At 47.2% G+C, this 25,390-nt stretch overlaps 1 protein-coding gene and 2 pseudogenes across 1 annotated transcript; 2 read left to right on the top strand and 1 right to left on the bottom strand.

Annotated features, from left to right (window-relative positions):
* Positions 1–8,964: 8,964 nt before the first annotated feature.
* On the bottom strand, positions 8,965–9,756 carry LOC125547946 (defensin-like protein CAL1). The gene is made up of 2 exons (XM_048711703.2): positions 9,541–9,756; positions 8,965–9,425 (listed from the first exon to the last, which is right to left on the bottom strand). The coding sequence occupies exons 1-2, from the start codon at positions 9,602–9,604 to the stop codon at positions 9,241–9,243; spliced, it is 249 nt and encodes an 82-aa protein (XP_048567660.1). The 5' UTR covers positions 9,605–9,756; the 3' UTR covers positions 8,965–9,240.
* Positions 9,757–10,915: 1,159 nt separating this feature from the next.
* LOC147989805 (uncharacterized) lies at positions 10,916–12,317 on the top strand (annotated as a pseudogene).
* Positions 12,318–21,565: 9,248 nt separating this feature from the next.
* LOC125533330 (small nucleolar RNA Z247) lies at positions 21,566–21,704 on the top strand (annotated as a pseudogene).
* The last annotated feature ends 3,686 nt before the right edge of the window (positions 21,705–25,390 follow it).

Raw genomic sequence — 25,390 nt, 5'->3', positions numbered from 1 at the left:
GTGGAACAACCCCTCGGCTACGAGAAGAAATGAGAAGAAGGAAAAGTGTACAAGATCAAGAAGGCACTTTAATGGCTGAAGCAAGCGCCAAGAGCTTGGAAGTCAAAGTTAGACCGAAGTTTGGTCTCGCGCGGGTTCGAAAGATGTCCCATCGAGGATCCAAAAGATTGTCTATTAAGCACCAAAGAACATGTGAAGGTTGAAGAGGCGACAAAGGAGCGTTGGCGTCAAGCTACAAATGAGCCGACAATGCCAAAGTCGGTGACTGGGATGCTACGAGGAACGACGAAGGCATTGCCAAGGGTAAAACATACGAGCAATCGTGTCTGGGATCTAGGTCACAGAAAAGAGTATGTCATGTTTAAGGGGGTGAATGTTAGAATTAAACACGACTTAGTACTCCTTGTCTGATACGGGCTTGGAGGTAGTCACCGTGTAGGACTAGTATTGCTAGGTATAGCCTAGTATATATATGTATCTACCGTGCTCCTTTGTAATAACCAAGGAGAGAAATAAAGCAAGGCTCGATATGAGCCTCTGACCATCGTTCAGTTTTCCTGTTGCTAAGTTTACCATCCACCGAGTTGTACGATCTGAGATCGTATCGATCCTGTTGGCGCTAGTACGTTCCGCCGAGAGAGCCGATCGCAAGTCAAAGCAAGCCCAGGCCTATGTGGTATTGTTCATCAATCAAGCTGATTGTTTGACTGCTTGTCTAGCAAGCTTGCACGTATAGGTTGCTTCTGGTTGATTTGTTCAAGCGTTCAAAAGCCAACAATTGGTATCAGAGCTTTGACGATCTAGGATGACGGACAGCGACGCTGGGTCAGTCAAGTTCGGCAACGGTGGTTCCAAGGGGAACAAGTCTGTCGACTGTGGTTTCAAGTTGAACAAGTCCGTCAACGGTGGTTCCAAGGCGAACAAGAATGGTGACAAGGTAAAGAAGGGTGGCAAGTCAGCGACTAGTGGTGGCGGAACGGGCGGCGCCAACGTTCAGGCGCATCGCAACATCCCCATCCAGTACCCGATGCTCACCGACGCCAACTACGGCGTGTGGGCGGTTAAGATGAAGATTATTCTCCGATCCCTTCGAGTGTGGGAGGCCATCATGGATGACGACGTCGACGAGGAGTGCGACGAAGGTGCCATGGCCGCCATAGCCCAGTCTGTGCCGGATTCCATGCTGATGACATTGGCGGAGTTCGAGACAGCAAGAGAGGCATGGAACGCACTCAAAGAGATGAGGATTGGAGGAGATCGCGTCACGAAGGCTCGGGCACAAGTGCTGAAGCGCCAATTTCACAAGTTGCAGATAGAGAAAACTGAATCGGTGAACGACTATGCCATGCGTCTGACTACTTTGGTGGGAGAGATCCGCGCACTTGGTGCAAAGCTCGAGAAAGCCGAGATTGTGGAGAAGTTTTTCAGTTCGGTGACTGATAAATTCACGGACATCATCGGCACGCTCGAGCAGCTTTTCGACATCGACGACATGACCATAACGGAGGCAATCGGACGCTTGCGGACATGGGAAGAGAATGCTCGTGGTTGTCGAAAAGGCAATGGAGGAGGTAGTGACCAACTTATGTACTCACGTGCAGATAGAGAGTCCCCAAGTAGCAAAGGAAGGCACAAAATTGGCAAAGGCTCAAGCATCGCAAAGCGCGGCGGACAAACCAAAGAAGGCAAAGGAAAAGGCAAGCCACAAGGTCGTGGTACGGCAGACCGATCTAAAGAGCGGAAGCCACGGAATTGGATATGTCCGAGATCAAGTGCTATAACTACAACGAGATGGGTCACTTTGCAAAGGATTGTCCGGAGCTTGACAAGCGGGAGATCAAGACAAATTTGGCGAAGCAGGAAGACGAACGTCCAGGTCATATGATGGCCGAAGTTTGTGATCTCGTGAAGCCTAACAAAGGGGAGATCAAGGGAAATTTGGCGAAGCAGGAGGACGAACGTCCAGGTCTTCTGATGGCCAAAGTTTGTGATCTCGTCCAAACGATGGTTGTGAAACCAAGCCGGAAGGTGCTACTTCATGAGAAAAAGGTAACACCAAAGTTATCCGGAAGCCAGAACGTGTCGTGGTATCTAGACACGGGTGCCAGTAACCACATGACGGGGTGCAAGGAGAAGTTCCTCGAGCTGGAATATGATGTTCAAGGCTCGGTCAAGTTCGGTGATGATTCAAATGTGGAGATTTGCGGGCAAGGTTCTGTCCTCTTCGAGGGTCTCACAGGAGAACATCGCATACTCACCGGAGTGTACTACATCCCACGGCTTCGCAACAACATCATCTCTGTCGGGAAACTTGATGAGAATGGATGCAAGGTGGATAGTGAGAATGGAGTGATGACGATCTTCGACAACCTCCGAAATGTGCTAGCACGTGTGAATCGCACGCGGAATAGGCTCTATATCCTCAACCTTGATCAATCTCAATCAGAGTGTTGGCTCACCAAGAGTGATGATGATTCATGGTTATGGCATGCTAGATTTGAACACGTTAACTTCTACGCCTTGAAGAAGATGTCGAAGATGGAGATGGTATCCGGGATGCCATTTATCGACCATGTTGATCGAGTATGTGACGGGTGCTTGGTTGGAAAACAGCATCGCAGGCCATTCCCTGCTCAGTCTACCTATCGTGCAAGTGATGCACTCGAGCTGCTCCATGGTGATATATGTGGCCCTATCACCCCAGCAACTCACGGAGGAAAGAAGTATTTCTTCCTAGTGGTAGATGACTACTCGAGATATATGTGGGTCACTCTCCTACGATCTAAAGATGAGGCATTTGAAGCGTTCAAGAAGCTCAAGGCTGCAACGGAGATGGAACACAAGCTGAAGGTCCGCGCTCTACGGACAGATCACGGCGGAGAGTTTACGTCAAACGAGTTCAACGACTACTGCGAGAAGATTGGCATAAAGAGGTTCCTCACGGCACCTTATACGCCACAGCAGAACGGGGTTGTTGAAAGGCGCAATCGAACCGTCGTTGACATGGCGAGAAGTTTACTCAAGAGCAAGAACTTGTCGGGGACTTTTTGGGGAGAAGTTGTCCCGACGGCAGTCTATCTTCTCAACCGGGCTTCAACGAAGGCAGTGATCGGCATGACTCCATATGAAGCAATTTACGGACGGAAGCCGAATGTGTCTCATCTACGAACGTTTGGGTGTGTGGCACGTGTGAAGATGAAGAAGCCGCATCTCTCAAAGCTTGCCGATCGCAGCACCAAGATGGTGTTTATCGGATACGAGAGGAGTTCCGGCACCAAGGCATACCGCTTCTACGATCCATGAACCAAAAGCGTCTACGGATTTCACGCGACATCATGTTTGAAGAAAATCAAGCCTGGAATTGGAGCCCAGCAGCCAACGATGCTCCAAACGGTAACATATTCACAGTTGAATTTCCAACTGATGATGATGCAGGGGAGGATGTCCAGGTGGTTGGCAAGACACCCAACCAAGGTGACCACAATGGTAGTGATCATCATGGTGCCGACACCGACGACGACGCGCATGGGTCGCAAGGTGATAGCGACAACGACGCGCAACGGGTAGAGATCTCGGCAACGACATCGACAACGAGGCGCATAGTGATGATGACAATCAAGATGATGGTCACGATCACGACGACTACACCAACGATGCGGATGCCAACGATCCGGCATCTACCATGCCCAAGACTCAACCGTCTTCCTCAAGTGCATCAACGCCGACACAATTTGTGTCGCCTCCTTTGCAAGCCACAACAGATTCTTCTGGGCCTCGTCGCTACAAGACCCTCAAGAAAGTCTACAAGTACGCAAAGCCAGTTATGCTCAAGTACTCTGATTTGTGTTTACTCGAAGTTGAGGAGCCGACGGACTTCGTAGAGGCGAGCAAAAGTTCAAGTTGGACGCATGCCCTGGATGAGGAGATGAGGGCGATCGAGAGCAACGGCACGTGGACTTTGGTAACCCGACCTCCGAACCAAAAGGCAATAAGTTTGAATTGGGTTTACAAGTTAAAGAAGGACACGAAGGGTGCCATTGTGAAGTACAAGGCAAGACTCGTCGTAAAGGGCTACGTACAACGTCAAGGACTTGACTATGAGAAGGTGTTTGCACCGATTGCTCGAATCGAGACAATGAGGGTGCTCCTAGCTTCGGCAGCACAAGAGGATTGGAAGATTCATCATATGGATGTTAAATCCGCTTTCCTCAACGGCGGCCTGAAAGAAGAAATATACGTGGAACAACCCCTCGGCTACGAGAAGAAAGGAGAAGAAGGAAAAGTGTACAAGCTCAAGAAGGCACTTTACGAGCTGAAGCAAGCGCCAAGAGCTTGAAAGTCAAAGTTAGACCGAAGTTTGGTCTCGCGCGGGTTCGAAAGATGTCCCATCGAGGATCCAAAAGATTGTCTATTAAGCACCAAAGAACAGGTGAAGGTTGAAGAGGCGACAAAGAAGGAGCGTTGGCGTCAAGCTACAAATGAGCCGACAATGGCAAAGTCAGTGACTGGGATGCTACAAGGAACCACGAAGGCATTGCCAAGGGTAAAACATACGAGCAATCGTATCCGGGATCCAGGTCGTAGAAAAGAGTATGTCATGTTTAAGGGGATGAATGTTAGAATTAAACATGACTTAGTACTCCTTGTCCGATACGGGCTTGGAGGTAGTCACTGAAGTTTACCTTGTTGTCTAGGTATTCATCATGTTTATTTCGTCGTATTAGTTTTGGTCATGCATTTAGTCTAAGCTGCGGCAGGTTGTGTATGTCTAATTGTGATCACGCTACACAGTGCAAAGCTGGTTAGTAGAGTGAGTTAGTTAGTTGGGAGGAAGTCAGTAGAGAATGGATGCTTGTGCGGGCGTCCATCAGATTAGTAGCATGCATGTACGCGTATTTCCGTTGCATGAATGTGCTGTATAGCCCATAGTGGCTTAGATGTGGACCGAGTAATTAGGAGATAAGCGTGACGCCGGCTGAATCGTGTGGCCATGTCAAAGAGGTTGTTACTCGTGGCCATGCTACCGGCTAGTGGAGAGAAAATAGCGGATCAGGCAGTACGTAGCACGGAGTAGTACGTGTGTGTCTCTATTAAAAGACTTTGTAATCAGTTGTGTGTGTTGAGAAGAAACAGAGAAAAGGCACAAGTGTGTGCGGTGCCGCAAAACTCTCTATGTGCTCTTCTTCTACCTCTAGCTCTTGTGTGTGTCCTTTCTTCTTCCTCCTCGGGCTGTGCCAACAGTCACCGTGTAGGACTAGTATTGCTAGGTATAGCCTAGTATATATATGTATCTACCGTGCTCCTTTGTAACTACCAAGGAGAGAAATAAAGCAAGGCTCGATACGAGCCTCTGGCCATCGTTCAGTTTTCCTGTTGCTAAGTTTACATCCACCGAGTTGTACGATCTGAGATCGTATCGATCCTGTTGGCGCTAGTACGTTCCGCCGAGAGAGCCGATCGCAAGTCGAAGCAAGCCCAGGCCTACGTGGTATTGTTCATCAATCAAGCTGATTGTTTGACTGCTTGTCTAGCTAGCTTGCATGTATAGGTTGCTTCTGGTTGATTTGTTCTAGCGTTCAAAAGCCAACATGGCACTCGCCGTCGGGGAAGTACTTTGGTGCGGCAGACAGCGGCGCAGTTGCTGCTGTTGATAATCCTATATCCACAGAAAACATCAATCCTTCAGCCTTCAGTTGCCACCTCCCCCGAGCCCAGCACCTGCACAGGAGCAGAGCGCCCATTCCACGTTGCCACCCGCACCCAGGTCCATTAAATCCATTTTATGCCGAAACTGGTGAGTGGGGACTGTGGGAGAGTGATCACTTCACGGGCTGAATTTCACGGATTAGGTCAGTGGTCATTTTATGTAGAGACGGATGATGGATGGCCCGTCGATGGACGACACAGGCAAGGTCACATGCTGCTCGTCAGGCAGGCCGAGCTGGATTCCATCAAAACTGGTGCGTGGCCTGGCCATGGAGCGTCCATCAAGGTCGCAAGCAACACTCACGGGCCTGCTGTTACTGTATGCAATGAATATAGTGCCGGGTCCTAAAAGGAAAAACGAGCCTGATGTATGCTACCTGCTGAAATGAATTCTTTCCCTGCCTGACTAGTCACTCCTTGTGATGAGAAGCAGATCCATGCGTACACAGGTCAGAAACAGATAAATGGACCCGTGAATCCCTGCAGGATATAATCGCGTCCATCAGCTAGGGTTATCATAAGTTAATAAATATGCCAAGTGATCTTTTGCTATTGCCTTGTGGTGGAATTCAAGCCGAGTCGAGCCAGCTCAGCAAGACTAGGAAGAGCTCGTTTAACTTGCATGTTAGATCGGTTAACTCGTTGTAAACATGAACATGGTATTGTATTGCGTATGCAATATCTATTTCTATTCACACACCATAACAATCGGTAATTTACACCAAAGGGGCACATGGTACACACCATAAATGACAACAATATTGGTTCTTATCTAATGGATGCAGATGTTCAGGGCATGGTTCCGTGGGGTGCCAGAAGATGGACCGCAGGCTCAAGCAATGAGATTCAGGTTTAATATAGGGATTTTAGGAATACAGTCCATGTGCTTGACATATACATGAGAATAAGCACACGAAATTTACCGTCCAGGCGTGAGCCATGTCTCATAAATTTTGTACGCATGCGTGTTTGTCCTCTTGCTTGTTGGGATTAACCACGACGTAGTGTTTAAATACATGTCTGAAGTACAACATATGCAGGAAGGAGGCACTAATAAATGTTGTAGATAGAGTGATGCAGTGTGTTTAAATGAATGGTTGGGGTGGGGGCCGTACCACGTCTTCATAGTTCACTCAATGACAGCGTGGTTTCATGTGATTACGATAGCATTTGATTTTTGTTTTCCTCTTGACCATTGTTGGTGCCTGTTTAGACTAGGTTTCGTAATAGCAAAATCAAGTAATTCTGTACGTCAAGATTATTAGTGCCCAATTGTATGCTCACAGGAGTGCTACTTAAACATTAACGCATGTTGAGTCTAAAACAACAACAGGAACCAACATTTAGAATATATACTTTTTGTGCATAGAATCTGGACCGAAACATTAACATATCACATTTTTGTGGGCCGGGTAGCTACTTCAACTCACACAACCAATAGAATCTATTAAATGGAGCTAATGTTACGGCTGGAGAAAGTTGGCGGGACAGGTGATCATCTGCAAATATTCTTCGTAACAAAGGTTGTCATTGGCAAGTTGCTCAACACAAAATGAGACTATAACTCTGCTTAGTCAACAGCGTGGTACCAATGCATGATCTTATACGGGCCCTAATACTAGTTTTATCCATGGACGTGCCATCCTCAACCTAATGCACACCCCCTTCCTTTCCCTCCCCTTCCCACACATGTGGCATAATGAGCAGATAATGGAGCTTGCAAAGGGCAAAAATGGATTCATGTTGACGGTAGGGAGGTGTGGAAGTGCGGAGTTTGAGATGATACTTTATGGAGCATGTAATTTGGGGAGAGGTGGAAAGTGAAAGGTCCACTCATGGTGGCAATGAACCAGGAAAGTTTGATGTTGCACGTTCTCAACAACCATGGGCATAAGGTTGCGAAGCCGACCTGCTCTGGCAAGGCAACGAAGTGTGGTCTTCAACATTAGCTTGGAAACCCAAGGATCGAGAGGTATAGAAACAGAATGAAGCCGGAGGTAATCCCCTTTTTCTAACAAAAATTAGAAACAGAATAAAAGAGATAAGTAGATAAGGAGGAGCACACGAACACACTACAAGAACTAGAGGAGGGACTAGTATAGGAGGAGATGCGGGGTGGAGATGGATTGGCGAGAAAATGCACATCGGTGATGGCATCCTTTCCAAATAAATGAGAGATTAACTCCTACTGTCAGCCCGATGGGCCGTGGTCACTAATTGACGCTCGGAATACAAGTCGTTTATATAGGTATACTTCATCCTAAGACATGCATATACGCGACGAGTAGTATGAGTACTATGTCCACCAATACACTTTGGCTTATCTAATGTGCCTTCTAATTAGCAAGCTTAACGATTAAATGAGTAACTCATTAACTTGGCTCGTTAAACTCGTTCTATTAATGAGCTTAGATTAAAACTCGGTGAGTTCGAGCAAGTCACGAGCTTTGGTTTTTAACTCGAGACCTACATTCATTCAATGCACCAATCATGCGAATAGAATTTTGTACTAATATAAATCAATACTCGGGAGAACCAACCTGAACGGTGTTTGTATGATATAGACATTTCAGTCTGAAAAAAGCATGGCTGGCTTGATGGCTCACAAGATTGTATAAAGGAAGAAAGCTATAGATCAAATATGATACCAGATAAATGAATTGCTAATGTATTACATAGAAGGTCTTGTTTGAGTAGGGCATTTTAGAGCTCGGCCTCCATGGAGGCCAATTGTTTTTTGAAAAATACAAAATTCAAACTGGTAAGTTTTAAAAAAAATCTTAAAAAATGTGCAAGTATATAAGTATGTCGTGTATATGTGTGTAAAATTTCAAGATGAAATACCTTAAAATGCGAGTTGTGCAAAACAAATCATGGACTTTGACGATGAATAGTGCTTGTACTAACAAGGTGAAGATTTTTTTTTCTTGTGTGTATAGTACTCATTTTAATGTATTTTGTCATGAAAATCGACACACTTGTACTTATGCCTCTAATTATTATTTTTGAAAATATTAGAACGTACAAATATGACTTTTTGATCATCTCAAGTTCAACATTTTCAGTCTTGTTTAGAAACAAAGGAATGAATGCGTGTTGTAGTGTGCAGGAAGGCAACGTCCAATTCATCTTGTCACGTTAATATGGAGTAGTCACAGTAATAGTAGTAGCATTTCTCTTTGAAGATAACAAACGATCAGAGAGAGAGAGAGAGAGAGAGAGAGAGAGAGAGAGAGAGAGATTGCACACGTCCATCCATGCTGAAACAACGACCATATTTATTACTGAATGGAGTACATCACCACGCACAAATCAGGTGACAACGAACAGGACGCACAGCGAACTAAACTAGCGAGACCCCGATTGGTCCTATACTTTATTAGTTCTACCGAGCCGAGCGGGACACACGAACAAGTAGCGACGAACGTGGACGCAGTGGCGAACGGAACAAATATAAGCTAACGGCACGGATGATCGAGCTAGCATGGGACGTCTCGGTGCTGGCCGGCAGGGCGGGGCCGGCGCGCGGGCGAACTAGCAGGGCCTCTTGCAGAAGCACTTGCGCTCCAAGTGCTGCCTGTGGCACTCGCCGTCAGGGAACTTCTCGGTGCGGCAGACGGCGGCGCAGTTGCTGCTGCTGAGACACGCACCCTTGAACTTGAAGCTCTGCGACAGGCAGTCCCGCGCCTCCGCCACCTTGGTCGTCGTCGTCCCCATCTCTGCATGCACATCAACCAAACCACGGTAGGAGGGAGTAAGCAACTAAGCATCATCCACGGAGCAAACCACAGCTCGGTTGGTGGGAAGAGTGAGAGGCTGGGAGGCCGGGCGTACCTGTGGCGACGAGGAGGACCAGCAGGAGGAGGGCGGACGCGGCCATGCGACGAGAGAGCGCCATCGATCTGCTCTGGCTCACCCGAGACGACGTACTGGACCGAGCTAGCTAGCAAAGCTATCCTGATGTTGCTGCTGCGACGGGGGACTCTGTTAGCTAGCTAGCAAAGCGAATGGAGGAGAATGGGCACCAGTGAGAAGCAGTGTGGCCTGTGGCTGTGGGGTTTATATAGGCGGACGGCAGATTTGTCGGTGTTTAAGTCGTGGGCTTAACAAACGTACTAGTGTTCTTCTGAATTTACTTGCTTACCTATACAGCCAGCCATACTGCACCCAGCCATGCAGGTCCAATAAATTCATTCGATTCCAAAAGCAGTGGAGTGGAGAGTAGGAATTTCACGGGCTGGAATTATTGGGTGTTTAGTCGTGGGCTTCACAAACGCATTTGCGCACCGCATTCAGTTGCTGCCCTCCCACCCAGTTGACACCTCCCCCGGTCTCGTGGTAGTGCAGAGCAGAGCAGTGGCTCATTACACGTTGCCACCCACCCAGGTCCATTATTTCGTTCCATTTCCATGTCGAAACTGGTGGATGGGGACTCTGAGGGAGTGGCCATTTCACGGGCTGGATTTCCACGGATGAATGGTCATCAAGATCACATGCTGCTCGTCAGGCAGGCCGAGGACGAGGACCTACAGCTGGATTCCCTTTGGAACTGGTGGGTGGCTGTGGAGCGGCCAACAGGTCAGAGGCGAGTGCGTATCCTGTGCAACCGGTGCACCGTGCACAAAAAATCCATGATATAGGCACGCACGGAAGTTCAGCTGGATAACAGACATCTTCAAAAGCTTTAGCAGTTGAGGCAGCAGGATGGCGTGCTCTCGCGACTCGCGTGGCGATATGCCCGACGAGAGTTGGCACGTCTCCTTCGCCGCCGACTTGCAGACGCGTACGCTCGCGTTCCATGACGGCATTCTGATTCTCCGGCAGGATGCTCACTGCCTCGTCTTGATCGATGGGTGCGGGGTCACGATCGACGCACGTTTTCTCCGTGTGGGAGAACATGTCGACGTCATCTCGCTACCGTGCCACTTTGCGAAGGTGCGGGATCGGCTCCCGGCGGCGCTAGCAGACGCGGCGCAGGGCCCGACACGAGGAGAGGTACACGGGAGTCGAGCGGGCCATCAGGCGAGCGTGCCAAACCGAGTCGGGGCGGACCCGAGCCCCACCCACCGCCCGCCAATGGCGGATAGGCGACACGTGGGCACAAATCCGAGCCTCCATTCGCAGCCGCTGGTATAAATCCCCTGCCTCGTCCGATTCTTGACCTAGATATCGCCTTCTCCCACTTCTGGGTAGCGGCGGAAAACCCTAGATCCAGGAAGCCGGAATCGTTCAAGTGGTGGGAGGGCAAGGTGGGTGGAGATCCCCGTTCGTTCGCGGCGGCCGCTGCATCACCTACCATGGCGGTGGATGCGGGGCAGGACTTCCGCGGGAGGCGCGGCGGAGCAGGCGCGGGCCGCGCGGGCCGCGGGGCGGGGCAGATCGCTGGCCGCGGCACCGGCCGTGGGGGTGAGCGCAACAAGTTCTCATGGAGGCGCGAGGCCGGTGGCGGATCTTCCTCATCTAACACCGCGCCGGCCTCGGGGGACTCTTCGCGCTGGGACGAAGCGGCGGCAACGAAGCACCGCGAGATCCAGGACGGTGGGGTCTGGGTGCAGAAGACCCAGGCAGTCGTGGGATCGGATGATACCGTGGCTAGGAAACAGATGACATCTCCGCAGCGTCGTCCTCGGGGGAAAAACCTTGCTCGGGTGCCTTTCTCCAAAAAACCAGGGGCATGTCCTATTTGCAAATCATATGAGCATCCTCCTACTCGTTGCCCTCAAGCATTATGTGAAAGATGTAGCAAGTTGGGTCACCTAGCATCTCTGTGTGTGGAATTTTTGCCTTATTAGAAATGTATATCCCCGATGTGTGCATTTCAATCTAAGGGTCAGGGATTTTACTACATTCATGATTCATGCACAGCAAACCAGCAGAAAGAGAAAACCCACAACATTGTGGTCACCATTGTTGAGGGGGAGACCTCCACTCGGCAAATGGAACTAGATCTAAATGATTATCTGGCTACGGGCTGGCGTTGTTCTGCACACGCTATAGGTCCAGAGGTATTTGTGGTGCATTTTCCTAACCCTAGAGCTGTTGCACAGATCTGTTATGTGGGAAAAGTGGCTCTGAAAACTAGTGGGGCTGTTATTCATGCCAAGCAGTGGTCGTCAGCCATTGGGGCAAAAGGTGTGATGGAAGTAGCTTGGGTGAGAATTAGCAATGTCCCGTTAGATAAGAGAAGCGAAAGAAACCTTGCTTATGTTGCATCGTTAGTGGGGGTTCCGATGGAGATTAATGCTGCTACGCTGCACCGCCCATCCTATGCTCGGGTGCGGTTGGGATGCAGAAATGTTGATGAAATACCTGTGGTTGCTGAAGCTGTTCTGGGTGGACACTTTTATGATTTCTATTATGAAGTTGATCATGTTCTGGTGAGAGACCCTGATAGAGAAAAAAATGCAGCTCATATGTCTTTTGGTTATGAGAAGAAAAACAACATTGGATCTACCTCTCAGTCGAACCCCGGAGCTACGCATGGTGGTTTACCTACTGGGCTTGGGGGAAAAATCTTCTCCCATTCCCTAGGCGGAAAAACTGACCCCATTCGGGATTCGCGGGAGAGTGTGGAATCGGATGATTCACTGCACACTACTTTACTCCTGTAAACCATGGCTCACGAATTGGAGCATGGTGAAAAAGTAAGTAAGTGTGTTGAGAGACCTACTAATGTTTTATGTGTGAGTGAGAAAAAATCTTATTCTGATGTAGTTAAATCTCTACCTCAGGTTGTGGAGGTGGATACCATAAATGATGCAAACCTGAAAGTTATCACTAATTACATGGTCGAGTAACCTGAGACTGGAGTGGAAAATGAGGTGATCCCTACACTCCCTCTAGTTACTGAAGCGAATCTGCGTTTCAGCCTACGCAATGTGCAGAACACGATGGAGAAGGTGGAAGAAAAAGCCATGGCAGCAGCTAAGGAGAGAGACATAGAAGGTACCCCCAAAAACCCCAACTCTTTCGATGCTTTAAATGATCCTGAGCTTATTATTATAGCTATCAAGATGGGTGTGAATATCCCTGATGCTGATTTTGAAAGCGTGGATATTATTAGGGAACTGGAGAAATGTAAAAATAAGGATAGTATGAATGATAATCATATCAATCCTGCTGTTGGGGGGGGGGGGGGGCTATGATTGTAACCAATGCTAAAGGAGATCAGACTCCTTTAAATATGAACTGGGGGATGAGAATGATGTTGATGATGATAAATTTACTTTTGTTCGATCTAAAAAGAAAAGAGAGAGAAAGGTTAATGTGGTCATTGCTAGACCTATAACTAGAAGTTAAAGAGGAGAGATTTCCTTGCAAGATGACAATGGTAACTCTACTCAGCTTCCTAGTAGAGTTACCAAGAGGGGGGCAAAAAGAAAAAAATGAATGGCATATTTTGGAACTGTAGAGGGGCAGGTAAGAAGGGGATGACTACCTGCTTCTCTGATATTATTAGAGATCATTCCCTAGATTTCATTGGCCTCCAAGAAACTAAGAAAACTAAGTTTACCCCTAAGTATTTGAGAAAGATTGATCCCTTTGAGAGATTTAACTGGAACTAGGTACCCTCTGTTGGCAAATCAGGTGGCATTTTGTGTGGCATCAAAAAAGAAACCTTGGATATTGTTTCCTGGACGATAGGAAAATACCTCATTCAAGCTAATGTTTTTGATGTTAAAAACAAATGCACGTGGGCCATCATAGTCGTATATGGGGCTCCACGGGAGAATAACAAAGAAGAATTCCTTGAAGAATTAAGAGTGGTATGCTTGCAGGTTAGATTACATTACATTGTGGGGGTGACTTCAACATTCTCAGAGAGAGTAGCGAGAAAAACAAACACCTGACTCACTCTCGCTATGTGGATAAGTTCAATGATGTTATCCATTCCTTAAACCTGCGAGAAATAGATATGGGGGGAGGTAAATATACCTGGACGAACAGTCAAAAGCATCCTACGTTAGAGAAGCTGGATAGAATTTTGATGAGCTTTGATTGGGAAGATATTTTTCCCCTTATCTCAGTCCGCAAGCTGGTTAGGGATGTGTCAGATCACAACCCGCTGCTCCTATCCACGAGCCCTGTGAAAAACAACCCCCTTCACAATCGTGAGTTTAGATTCGAGCTTAGCTGGTTGAAGAACGAGGAATTTTATGTTAAAGCTAAGAACATTTGGGAGCAGCCCCTAAACCTTAGCGATCCAATCAATATCCTCAACATTAAACTGAAACGTCTCAAGAAATACTTTAAGGGTTGGGGTTCTCACTCTTTTGGCCATGCCTGAGAGAGGAAAAACGAGATCAAAGAGGAATTAGAGGAGATTGAAAAGATAGAAGAGGGCGAGCCCCTGACACCGGAGTTGTATGAAAAAAGAACCACCCTATGCGCCAAGCTTAATGACATCCTTGCTGGTGAAGAGCTCTTTTGGCTACAACATTCGAATGAACGTTGGTTGCTAAAAGGGGATCAGAACACAGCTTTTTACCATCGTGTTGCGAATGGTAAAAAATAAAAAAACACCATACACTCCCTGACTGACAGAGAAGTGGTGATTGAGGGCACAAAAAATCTAACTCATGCTACTTCCTATTATAAAGAGTTGTTTGGACCGGCCAGAGGAAATATATTCCAGTTATCTCCTGATACCTGGGTGAAGGGGGGAAAGCTTACTAGTGAAGACAACATCCTGCTCACTAGCGAGTTTACGGAAGAGGAAGTTAAAAAGGCCATGTTTAGTATGGAGAGCATCAGGGCCCCTGGACCGGATAACATCCCGGTTGAATTCTACAAACACCGTTGAGATTTTGTGGAGATCTAATGCGGCTTTTCAAAGCTTTCCATGACAACACCTTAGATATTGCACGCCTAAACTATGGTGTGATCACTCTGATTCCTAAGATGAATGGGGCTAAGAAAATCCAGCAATATCGCCCCATATGCTTACTTCAGTGCCCCTATAAACTTATCACTAAAGTGCTTGATAATAGGGTTGCTGTTTATGCTGATAAGCTAATTAGTCGACACCAAAATGCATTCATTAAACACAGAAAGATAATGGATGGAATCCTCACTCTTCACGAGGTGTTGCATCATGCGCATGTCAAGAAAAAAGTTGGGGTGGTTTTAAAATTGGACTTTGAAAAAGGTTACGACAAGAAAAACCGGGACTTCCTCCTTGAGTGCCATCATAGCCGTGGTTTTGGCCAACCTGGTGCGGATCGGTTAAAAAAATCTTGCACAATGGCACTGTGAGCATTAAGCTAAATAATGAGGTGGGACCTTATTTCCAAAGCCACAAAGGGGTCCGTCAAGGTGACCCCCACTCTCCTTTCCTATTCAATCTAGCTGTTGAGACCCTCTCAAAGATGATACGTAATGCCCAAAAGGAAAAGCTCCTAACTGGGCTTGCCCCTGACTTGATTGAAGGGGGAATAGCTATCCTGCAGTATGCAGATGACACTGTCATTTATTTTGAACATGATAAGAATGCTGCTGTAAACCTGAAACTGCTTCTATACATGTTCGAACTTATGTCTGGTTTAAAAGTCAACTTCCTTAAAAGTGAGGTCCTCTGTGTTGGGGGGGATGAGGACACGCTGGCCTTTTATGTGGAACTGTTCAATTGTAATATTGGACACTTTCCTATGAAATACCTGTGAGTGCCAGTTAGCTTCTCTACACTGCGCGTCCTTGAATGGGATTTCATGGATGATCGATTCCTAAAGTGATGTGAGGCCTGGATTGGGAATGCAGCATCCTCGGGAGGGAGACTGATATTACTCAATTCCTCGCTCATGAACATTGTGTATTACTACATGGCTATGTTTCTTCTTCCGAAGACGGTGATCGTAAAACTAGACAAACACTGTAAACTTTTTTTGGCAAGAACATGATGGGTGAAGACGTTACCATTTGGTGAGGTGGTACAGAATATGCAGATCAGAAAATAAAGGGGGCCTGGGCGTGAATGATTTGCATCAACAAAATGTTAGCCTCCTCACCAAGTGGTGGTGGAAGTTAGAGAACCAACAGGGGCTTTGGCAAGAGGTTATATGGGCCAAATATTTCAAAAAAGATACGGTTGCCTCGGTAAAAAGTAAATTTGGCGATTACCCCATATGGAAAGCCATTGTGAAAGTTAAAGAGAATTACTTTGCTGGGAGAAAAGTGATTCTTAATTCAAGCAACTTGGTCAGATTATGGGTTGATCCTGTCAATAATGAGCCTCCTTTACGTGATAAATTTCCTATGTTATACAATATATGCAACGATAAAGAAATCACAGTCTCAGATTTCAGAAAAGGAGTTGATGGGGACTTTTTTAGAAGGAGACTTCACCCACCTCTAGTGGAGCAATGGAGGGAACTGTGGGTGGTGGTGGACTCCTGGCCTCAATCAGATGTGCCAGATGAGGTAATCTGGGCTTTGGGGAAGAAGAGTAAATTCACAACCAAGTCTGTCTATGAGTATCTAGAAAAAATGTGAGGGGATGTGACTACAAATGGATCTGGGCATCCAAGATTTCCTTAAAAAATTCAAATATTCCTCTCGCAACTCTTTCAAGATGTTGTCCTCACTAGAGATGTGATGGGCAGAAGGAAATGGGCAGGCAACCCTACATGCTTGTTTTGCAACGAAAGAGAAACCTCTCAACACCTTTTCTTCACATGTCCTGTGGCTAGAGTTATGTGGAGAACTGTTGGATGTGTTCGGATCGTTGCCCAAATAATGTGTGGCAATATTTTGCCTAGTGCTATATGTTCCTTCCTGATGGGGAAAAATTCTATACTTTTGGCTTGGCAGTAATGTGTTGGGCTTTGTGGAACTGTCGTAACAAAGTGACGTTTGAGTCCAAACAGATGAGGTCCCCTTTATAGGTGGTTTACTCAGCCTGTGGGTATTTGAATTACTGGGCATGGCTGATGAATGGAGCTGAGCGCGAGGCCATGGAGCACGGAACCAAGATGCTGAAGATCAACGCGTCGACCTTGATGCGCATATGTGTAGCACCAGGGGATGCAGGACAGGGATGATTCAGACACGGGGAATCAGAGAGGCAGGGATGATTCAAACGTGGTCCCTGTGCGTTGCTAAGTTTAACTTTGTGTCATATGCAAAACTTTAGTGTCCTTGTGGTTCCTGCGTGAGCTTATGTTTGAGCCTCATGTGGCTGATATGATCCTAGACTTTGGTTACTTCTGGGTTGGTGATGCTGGTTCTGATAGTGTCACTGGATTTTCGCCCCATGATAGGTTGCTCGATGACGAGTGTCTATTGTGGGTTTCCCAGTGATGCGTTGAGCTCGCATTTCCCTTTTCGGTTTCCTTCCAATCTGACAAACTTTTGTATTTCCGTTATGAAAATAATGGAAAGGGGTTATGCCCGGCTAAAAAAAATCCATGATACATGTTTTCAAAAACTCGCTACATGAAAACAACAAACATGCACCATGTCACAATTTTCTGGTTACCGCTTAAACTCATAGCTTCTGGTTTTTTATTTTGACAATCATATCTTGAATAGTAGTCCGTTGGGTAAGAAGTAACGAAGACATCGACAAGATTTACAGAGAAGTGCTAGAGCATGAAGAATGAAAGATCATATATAAACCACACAAAACATGCATGGGGTTGGTAAGAAGAATAGGAGGATCTTTTGCGATGAGTATGTTAATAATGATTGTAACAGTACTTTTTAGAAGTAACGAATCATGTCAATAATGTAACAAGTCATTTCAGTATGCTAAACGATTTGTAGTAGCAAAACAACATGGTCATGAAAAAACAAGCTATGGTAGTAGCAAGTTAAAGAGGATATATGCAAGAAGGTTTCAAAGAAAATATAAAGCGGCACTTACATAATTAAGGAAAACTAATGACAAGTCATATCGCTATAATTAAGATGAGCGGAATTTGACTAATCTATCATTCTTAAGAAGTTGCTCCCCATTCTCTTATCATGCACATTGTCCACATCAGCGGATTGCCACATCAGCGTTCACATGAGTCCATCATTTTCATTTTTTGTCTAACCACTAATTAATCTCCTACTTTTGAGTGCCTACTCAAATGCACATGCACGTACAGTTCAGCAACAAGAATAGATGCTTAGTTCCCCATTAATTAATTGTTCAGTTTCCGACCGTGAGAGCCGAGCAACCTCCCTCTTAATAGTTCAATTTCTTTTCTTAAGGCTGGTCATAATGGACAAGAACATAAGCTAGTAACTTACACACTTCCCTAGACTATGTTACTACCTCCATAGTGGGTAGGAACATCTATGTAGTGTCATGCAACGATGTATTTATTAGGTTATAGACTCATTGTTTCTTGGAGTGTGTGATGTTCCGGTAACTTAGCTAGTTACCACAAGCACCTCTCTCTTCATTAAATATGTGTCACATAAGCAAAGTTGTATTGGAGTGTGTGATGTTACTCCTAAGTTCCTCCCCATTGTGACCAGCCTAAACACTAATGGTTCAGTTCATAATCGTAAGAGTCAGTCGAACAACCTCTCGCCTTAAAAATCCTCTCGATCTCCCACATAAAAAATAAAAATGAAATTATTTCACGGAAACAACGCTCCATAAGAAAGAGGTCACCTTTTCCTCTACCTGCACACAACTATGATCTCCTGCTCAGAACAAAAGAATCCACTTCTCTCTACAGCAGAATCTGGCGACCACAGGCGACAGGCCATCTCGACGTGAAGTCCACTCTTGCACGTCCGCAGGTCTTCCTCGCCTTGTACTCCTCTCTACGCGGTTGGGCCGCCGTTCTACTGCGGGCCACCAAGATCGTCGAGGAAGGCATAGCCGATTTGGTGTGTGCATGTCGTTGCTCTACTCCTCTGCTCCTCCGGCAAACACCGCAGTCTGCCTAGCCTCCATGGCTTCATCTCTTTGGGCGTTGGCACACGAGCCGGGTGGCCATCCCATCGCCGGCTGCCTAAACTCCCTGATCGTTGATGAATGCACAACGCCACAACCAATGGGACCTCTGCGCACTATTGCTCCGCTCTGCAGCTGTCGAGTAAATGGCACTCGCGGTCTAAGAACTTGTTTTGCGGATGCATTTTAGTCACACAACTTGCAAACTGAAAAAACCCGTCACAGAACTTGCGTTGTGGATGCATTTAAGTCACACACGAGCTGAACCGGTCGGACGCCCGGTTTTCTCTGTTCTGAGGTCACGTGCGGCGCACGTGGCAGCTGTGGAGGGCTGGATTTTTGTAGATAGCCCCCTGAACTCTCACGTAACGCCGCATTGTTACTCCCTCTGTTCGCTGCCGATGGGAGAGGAGACAGGCAGCGCTGCTGCCTCATCGAGCTCGTCCGCGGCCAGGCCGCCGTCGCCGACGGTGTGGTGGTGTACAAGACATGCCCGCGGAAATCCTGCTCGAGGGCCGGCATGGCAGCCGTGCGGGCGATGGCAACCCGCCCGCGCTTCGGCTGCATCTTCGGCTCGGCACGCTGCCACAACTCTTGAGGAAAGACATTCGAGTCCCAGATGCGAGGCCATGCACGGCGGGCGCCAAAGACCTCGCTTCACCGACGCCGGTACTGGTACATGCATATGTGCTGATCTTAGTTGGTCACTCACTTGCGCGTCCGCCAGATGATTCATGTGGATTCACCCTGTTTTCAGTTGAGCTGAAGCTTTCCTCTGCTGCTTCTTCTTCTTCCTCCTCTTCGATTTGCAGGAGAGTAGTAGTACTATAATAACAAATCCAATGCAAGGAGGAGGAGGAGGCCCTGCGCCTCATGATCAGCAGCCCAAGAGACCGCCGCACCACTCCATCGACATCCCGGCGGAGAGAAGCGCGCCCCTCACACCGACGGCGGCAGCAGAGGCAGAAGCTGTAGCAGCAACACCGGGCTCCAACGCCAGCAGAAAGTCCGGCTCAGGTTCCGTTCCGGCAAGCCGCCGGCGCCGCAGCGCACGCCGTCCTGCCGGGAGGGGGCAGCTTCAAGTCGTCGGTCAGAGGCTATGAGGCGTCCCTCTCCAGGCTCTTCAGCGAAAGGATCGCTAGGACCTCGTCGCTCCTGGCGGCGGACGATGGCGTGCTCTCGGCCTCCGTGCACGCCGCCAACAAGACGCCGCCGAGTGTTCCTGCCGCCGTTGTAAGCATTTTGATCTAGTTTTATTTTTCTTTGTTTGGATTATGACGACCGTGAACTTATCCGAACTAATTTGGTGGCAGGAGAAGACGGGCATGCACCGGTCGCAGTCCCTCCCGATGAACATGAAGTTGAGCTCGGCCAAGAGCATCAAGAGGATGAACTCGCTCGACGGCGTGTACCGCGTCGTCCCCTCCAGGCCGTGAGCCCCCGCCGCCACCGCCGCGGCGAGCAATGTCGTGTCGGACATAGTCCCCATAGAACCAGGTGGGTGGATGCACATCACTCTCCAACATTCAGTCTGAATTCTGCTGCTACCTCTCTAGCATCGGTCTAAATTCCGTCACACAGAGTTCCTGAAACTGTGCACACAATGTGCTAATGGGTGACACCGTCTAGCTGCTCCATGAGAATGGAGGGAGTATCAATGCGGCATTACATGAGAGTTCAGGGGGCTATCTATAAAAATACAGCCCTCCACATCCACCACGTGACCTCGGAACAGAGAAAACCGGGTGTCCGAACCGGTTCAGCTCGCGTGTGTGACTTAAATGCACCCGCAATGCAAGTTCTGTGACGGGTTTTTCTGGTTTGCAAGTTGTGTGACTAAAGTGCACTCGCAGAACAAGTTCTTAGACCGCCAGTGCCATTTACTCGCAGCTGTCGGCGGTGGCGACGACCATGGCTGGGTCAACAAAGACGAATTCCACAAGGGCTCCACCTATGAGGATGGCACATCATCTATCAGAGAGGGCCGGCGCACTTTCTTTCAACAATGAGGTGATGAAATCTACAGTTGACATTTAGCAATAATATTCATGTCTAATGGCATGATGTGCAAGAAGGGGTTGCCAAAATTATCACACGCCATGTTATATATGTACCAGTGATGCCTCCTTTTCTTGCACCTGGGTATGATTTATTTGTTAGAATAAGTTGTGTTGAGATAGAAAAGCTGTTCATGTTGTAATCCTAGTCTATCTCTTCTTCTGTCTTTCTCCTTCTTCTTTACCGACTCTTCTCTGTAATAGATCGATCGATCTACAACTTGTAAGCCACGGCATCATTGATATATATACACGTGCGGCCCGAGCAAAGGGTTATACGCTTCCATCATAAGTTTAACATGGTCATCAGAGCCTCTTCCTCCTAGATCGATTCCATCTAGCTACAAGGAAAGCCATGACAGGAACTACCTCCTCCGCCCTCGCCAGCACCATGAGTGCCCTCACCACCGATTCATCCGCCTCCCTCTTCGCCCCATCATCCAGCACCAGCAACGCCGTGTCCATTGGACCTCCACCTCAAGAGAAGCTAAACAGGAGCAATTTTCTCCTGTGGAAGGCCGTCGTGCTGCCTCAAATCAAAGGCGCACAGATGTCGCACTTCCTCGAGCCGACGAGCCAAGCACCGCCGGCCACCCTCACTGTCACTAAGGACGGGAAGGAATAACAGATCGTCAACATGGCTAGAGTCATCTGGTATGCGTAGCAACAGCAACTTCAAGGTTTCCTGATGGGGTCTCTTTCCCGCGAGATCTTGGCCCAGGTTGTTATGCTCCAGACTCCTTCCGAGGTATGGGCTGCCATCCATGCGATGTTTGCAGCCCAATCACAAGCGCAAGCCATTAATACAAGGATTGCTCTGCACAATCTTCAGAAGGGAAGTTCAAGCATGGCAGATTACCTCGCCAAGGTCAAATCTCTCACCGATGAGATCGCTTGCGCAGGAGGAGTCACCCTCTCTGATGGGGAAATCACCACACATATTCTCGCTGGTCTTGACCTAGATTACAATCCTGTAGTCTCTGTTCTTGCTGCTCGGGTAGAACCAGTCACCGTCCAGGAATTATACAGTCAGCTTCTCTCCTTTGATGCCCGCATGAACTTGCTCCATGGTCTGAACCCTCGTCAATCTTCTGCCAATGCCGCCTCTCGCGGGCGCAACACAGGAGGTCGTGGGCAGCAGGGACGTGGTCGCAGCAACAGTAGCAGCGGGCGTGGGCGCGGTGGTTCTCAGTCCTCGCGCTCGGGTACAGGAGGAGGCGGCTACAACAGGAACCAGATTATAGGTGGAGGTGGAGGCGGCTACAATCACAATCAGAACCATAATCATTACGGGCATAGAGGCACATCCTCTTCCAACAACCGACGGCCCCGCTGTCAGCTATGCAAAAAGTCGGGTCACGAGGTGATGGAGTGCTGGCATCGCTTTGATGAAGACTACGTCCCCGACGAGCGTCATGTTGCTGCAGCCATACGAGAACAAGAATAAGATGCAGGGATGGTGTGGTATGCTGACTCCGGTGCAACGGATCATGTTATAAGTGAGCTCGAGAAGCTTGCTTTCTGGGAGAAATACCACGGCAGCGACCAGATTCACACCGCAAGCGGTGGAGGTATGAACATTCATCACATAGGTCAAGCATTAATTAGTTCCCCTAGTTCAAAACGTGATCTTCTTTTAAAGGATGTCCTTCATGTTTCACAAGCCGACAAAAATCTTGCATCTATGTCTCGTCTAACTGCTGATAACAATGTCTTCTTTGAAACTCATCCGACATATTTTTTTATAAAGGATCGGGCAACGAGGGAGCTCCTTCATCACGGTAGATGCATTGGAGGCCTTTACCCCATCACATCCGGAGCTCTTAGTCGTCATCGTCGTCGTCAAGCCCACTCTATCGTCAAGCCATCTTTGGCAAGATGGCATCAAAGATTAGGACATCCGTCATCAGTTATAGTTAAGCAAATAGTGAATAAAGACAATCTTCTATTGTCCCATAGTCAAGTTGAAGAGTGTGTTTGCGATGCTTGTCAATGTGCCAAAAGTCACCAAATCCCTTATCCTAAGTCAACTAGTGTTTCACATGCTCCTTTAGAACTTATTTTCAGTGATGTATGGGGTCATGCAAGAGACTCTTTTGGAAGGAAAAAATATTATGTTAGTTTTATTGACGACTATAGCAAATTTACTTGGATATACTTGCTTAAGTACAAATCCGAAGTCTTTTCCGTCTTCCAAGAATTCCAAAAACTTGTTGAACGACACTTTGACAGAAATATTCTCACAGTCCAAAGTGACTGGGGAGGAGAATATGAGAAACTCAATTCTTTCTTTCGTGAAATAGGCATAGAGCATCATGTTTCTTGTCCCCATGCTTATCAACAAAATGGTTCTGCTGAACGCAAACATCGTCATATTGTTGAAGTAGGGCTATCTCTTCTTGCTCATGCGTCAATGCCTCTCAAGTATTGGGATGAAGCTTTTATCACAGCTACATATCTCATAAATCGCTTGCCCAGTAAAGTGATTGGCAACTTCACCCCTTTAGAGCGATTGTTTCATCAAAAACCCGATTACAACTCTCTCAAAAAATTTGGGTGTGCTTGTTATCCTAATCTTCGTCCTTATAATCGTCACAAACTAGAGTTTCGTTCTACTCAATGTGTCTTTATTGGTTATAGCAATCTCCATAAAGGATACAAATGTCTTGAAGTCGCAACTGGACGCGTCTATATTTCTCGTGATGTTGTTTTTGATGAAACTGTCTTTCCTTTTACAAAGCTTCGTCCCAATGCAGGAGCTCTATTACGTGCTGAAATAGCACTACTTCCAGATTTCCTTCCTAATCCAGATCACGGGGGTGAACTAACTAATGCTGATCATGTGATTAGTTCAAAAGAAAAAGAAAGTTTTGATTTTATTGATGAATGTGCAGCAACAGGGCATCATTTTATGTGTGAAGAATCAAACGAGGAAAGAGACAACACCAGATCCGAGGATGATCCTGCTGCACCTGTGCCTGCCGCTGCCAACGCGTGATCCGAGGAGAATCTCAGCGCCAGGTACACGGATGGGCGCGCTATGGATTTAGGTGGCGCTGTGGCCGACAGCGTGGAGCCCAGATCTGGGGCGGATCCTCTCCGTGACTCGTCGTGTGCCACGAATGAGTGGGCGGATCTATCGGGGAACCAGGAAACAGGTGTGGGGCCCAGCTCCAGCTCTCCGTGTTGCACGCCTGGGCGCGGTTCGCCTGGCGGTTCTCTGGACCAGCGTTCTCCCTTGAATCAGGAGCCCACAGGAGACCATGCGGGATCTTCTGCGCCTGCAACAGACCAGGCGGGATCTTCTGCGACAGAAGGTTCGGCTGCAGCTCCTGTTACGCCCAGATCTTCTGTGGCTAGGTCAACAGTTCCGCCCCGTGTACCAGAGATTCCAACACATATTACAAGGTCAAAAACAGGTGTTTTCAAATCAAAGGAATACAAGGATGGTACAATGAGGTATGACAAGATCAAGCGTGCTTTTCTTACTAGTACCGGTGAACCAACTCATTTATATGATGCTCTAGCTCATGAGGATTGGAAAAAGGCTATGGATGTTGAGTATGATGCATTGATGAAAATAAAAACTTGGCATCTAGTACCACCGGGGAGAAGTAAGAATATAATTGATTGTAAATGGGTCTATAAGATCAAAAGAAAGTCTGATGGAAGTATAGACATATACAAGGTTAGACTAGTTGCAAAAGGGTTTAAACAAAGGTTTGGCATTGATTATGAAGATACCTTTAGTCCCATTGTGAAGTCGGCCACCATTAGACTTGTGTTATCAACTGCTATTTCTAAAGGTTGGAGTCTAAGGCAGCTAGATGTTCAGAACGCGTTTCTTCATGGTGTTCTGGAGGAAGAAGTGTTCATGCGGCAGCCACCAGGTTATGAGAATAAAAGCAAGCCAGATTACGTTTGCAAATTGGATAAAGCTTTATATGGGTTAAAACAGGCACCCCGAGCATGGTACTCAAGGTTGAGCACTCAGTTACAGAAACTTGGGTTTACTCCATCTAAAGGAGATACCTCATTATTTTTCTACGGTAAAGGCAACATTACCATATTTATACTTGTTTATGTTGATGATATAATTGTTGCCAGTTCTAGTCCAGATGCCACTACCTGCTTACTTAAAGATTTGAAGCTGGAATTTGCACTAAAGGATTTGGGGGATCTCCATTATTTTCTCGGCATAGAAGTTAAGCAGATAAAGGACGGCATACTTCTTACACAGGAGAAATATACCACTGATATACTCAGGAGAGTAGGGATGGAACGTTGCAAACCTGTAAGTACACCGATCTCAACCTCAGAAAAATTCACAATTGAGAGTGGAGAAGTACTTGGGTCAGAGGATGCAACAAATTATAGAAGTATTGTAGGTGCATTGCAGTACTTGACTCTTACCCGTCCTGATATTTCCTATTCTGTGAATAAAGTATGTCAGTATTTGCATGCTCCTAGTACAGCTCATTGGACTGTAGTAAAAAGAATTTTGAGGTATCTAAAGTTTACAGAAGGACTTGGACTTCAGATTGTCAAGTCATCGTCTACACTGATTACTGCTTATTCTAATGCAGATTGGGCAGGTTGTGCTGATGATAGAAGGTCCACAGGTGGTTTTGCCGTATTTCTGGGAACAAATCTTGTGTCATGGAGTGCAAGAAAACAGGCTACTGTCTCAAGGTCAAGTATTGAAGCTGAGTATAAAGCATTGGCAAATGCTACA

Source organism: Triticum urartu, chromosome 1A (genome assembly GCF_056163025.1).
Source record: "Triticum urartu cultivar PI428250 chromosome 1A, HENAU_Tu73, whole genome shotgun sequence".
Classification (NCBI taxonomy): domain Eukaryota; kingdom Viridiplantae; phylum Streptophyta; class Magnoliopsida; order Poales; family Poaceae; genus Triticum; species Triticum urartu.
The sequence above is the reverse complement of the archived record's forward strand: the minus strand, read 5'-3'. Positions and strand labels throughout refer to the sequence as shown.

What these genes read in the sequence shown, in the direction of transcription:
- LOC125547946 (XM_048711703.2), bottom strand. Translation starts at nt 9,604, where the DNA reads ATGGCGCTCTCTCGTCGCATGGCCGCGTCCGCCCTCCTCCTGCTGGTC. An exon ending in GGTCCTCCTCGTCGCCACAG is followed by an intron (nt 9,426 to 9,540) that starts GTACGCCCGGCC and finishes ATGTGCATGCAG; the next exon opens with AGATGGGGACGACGACGACC.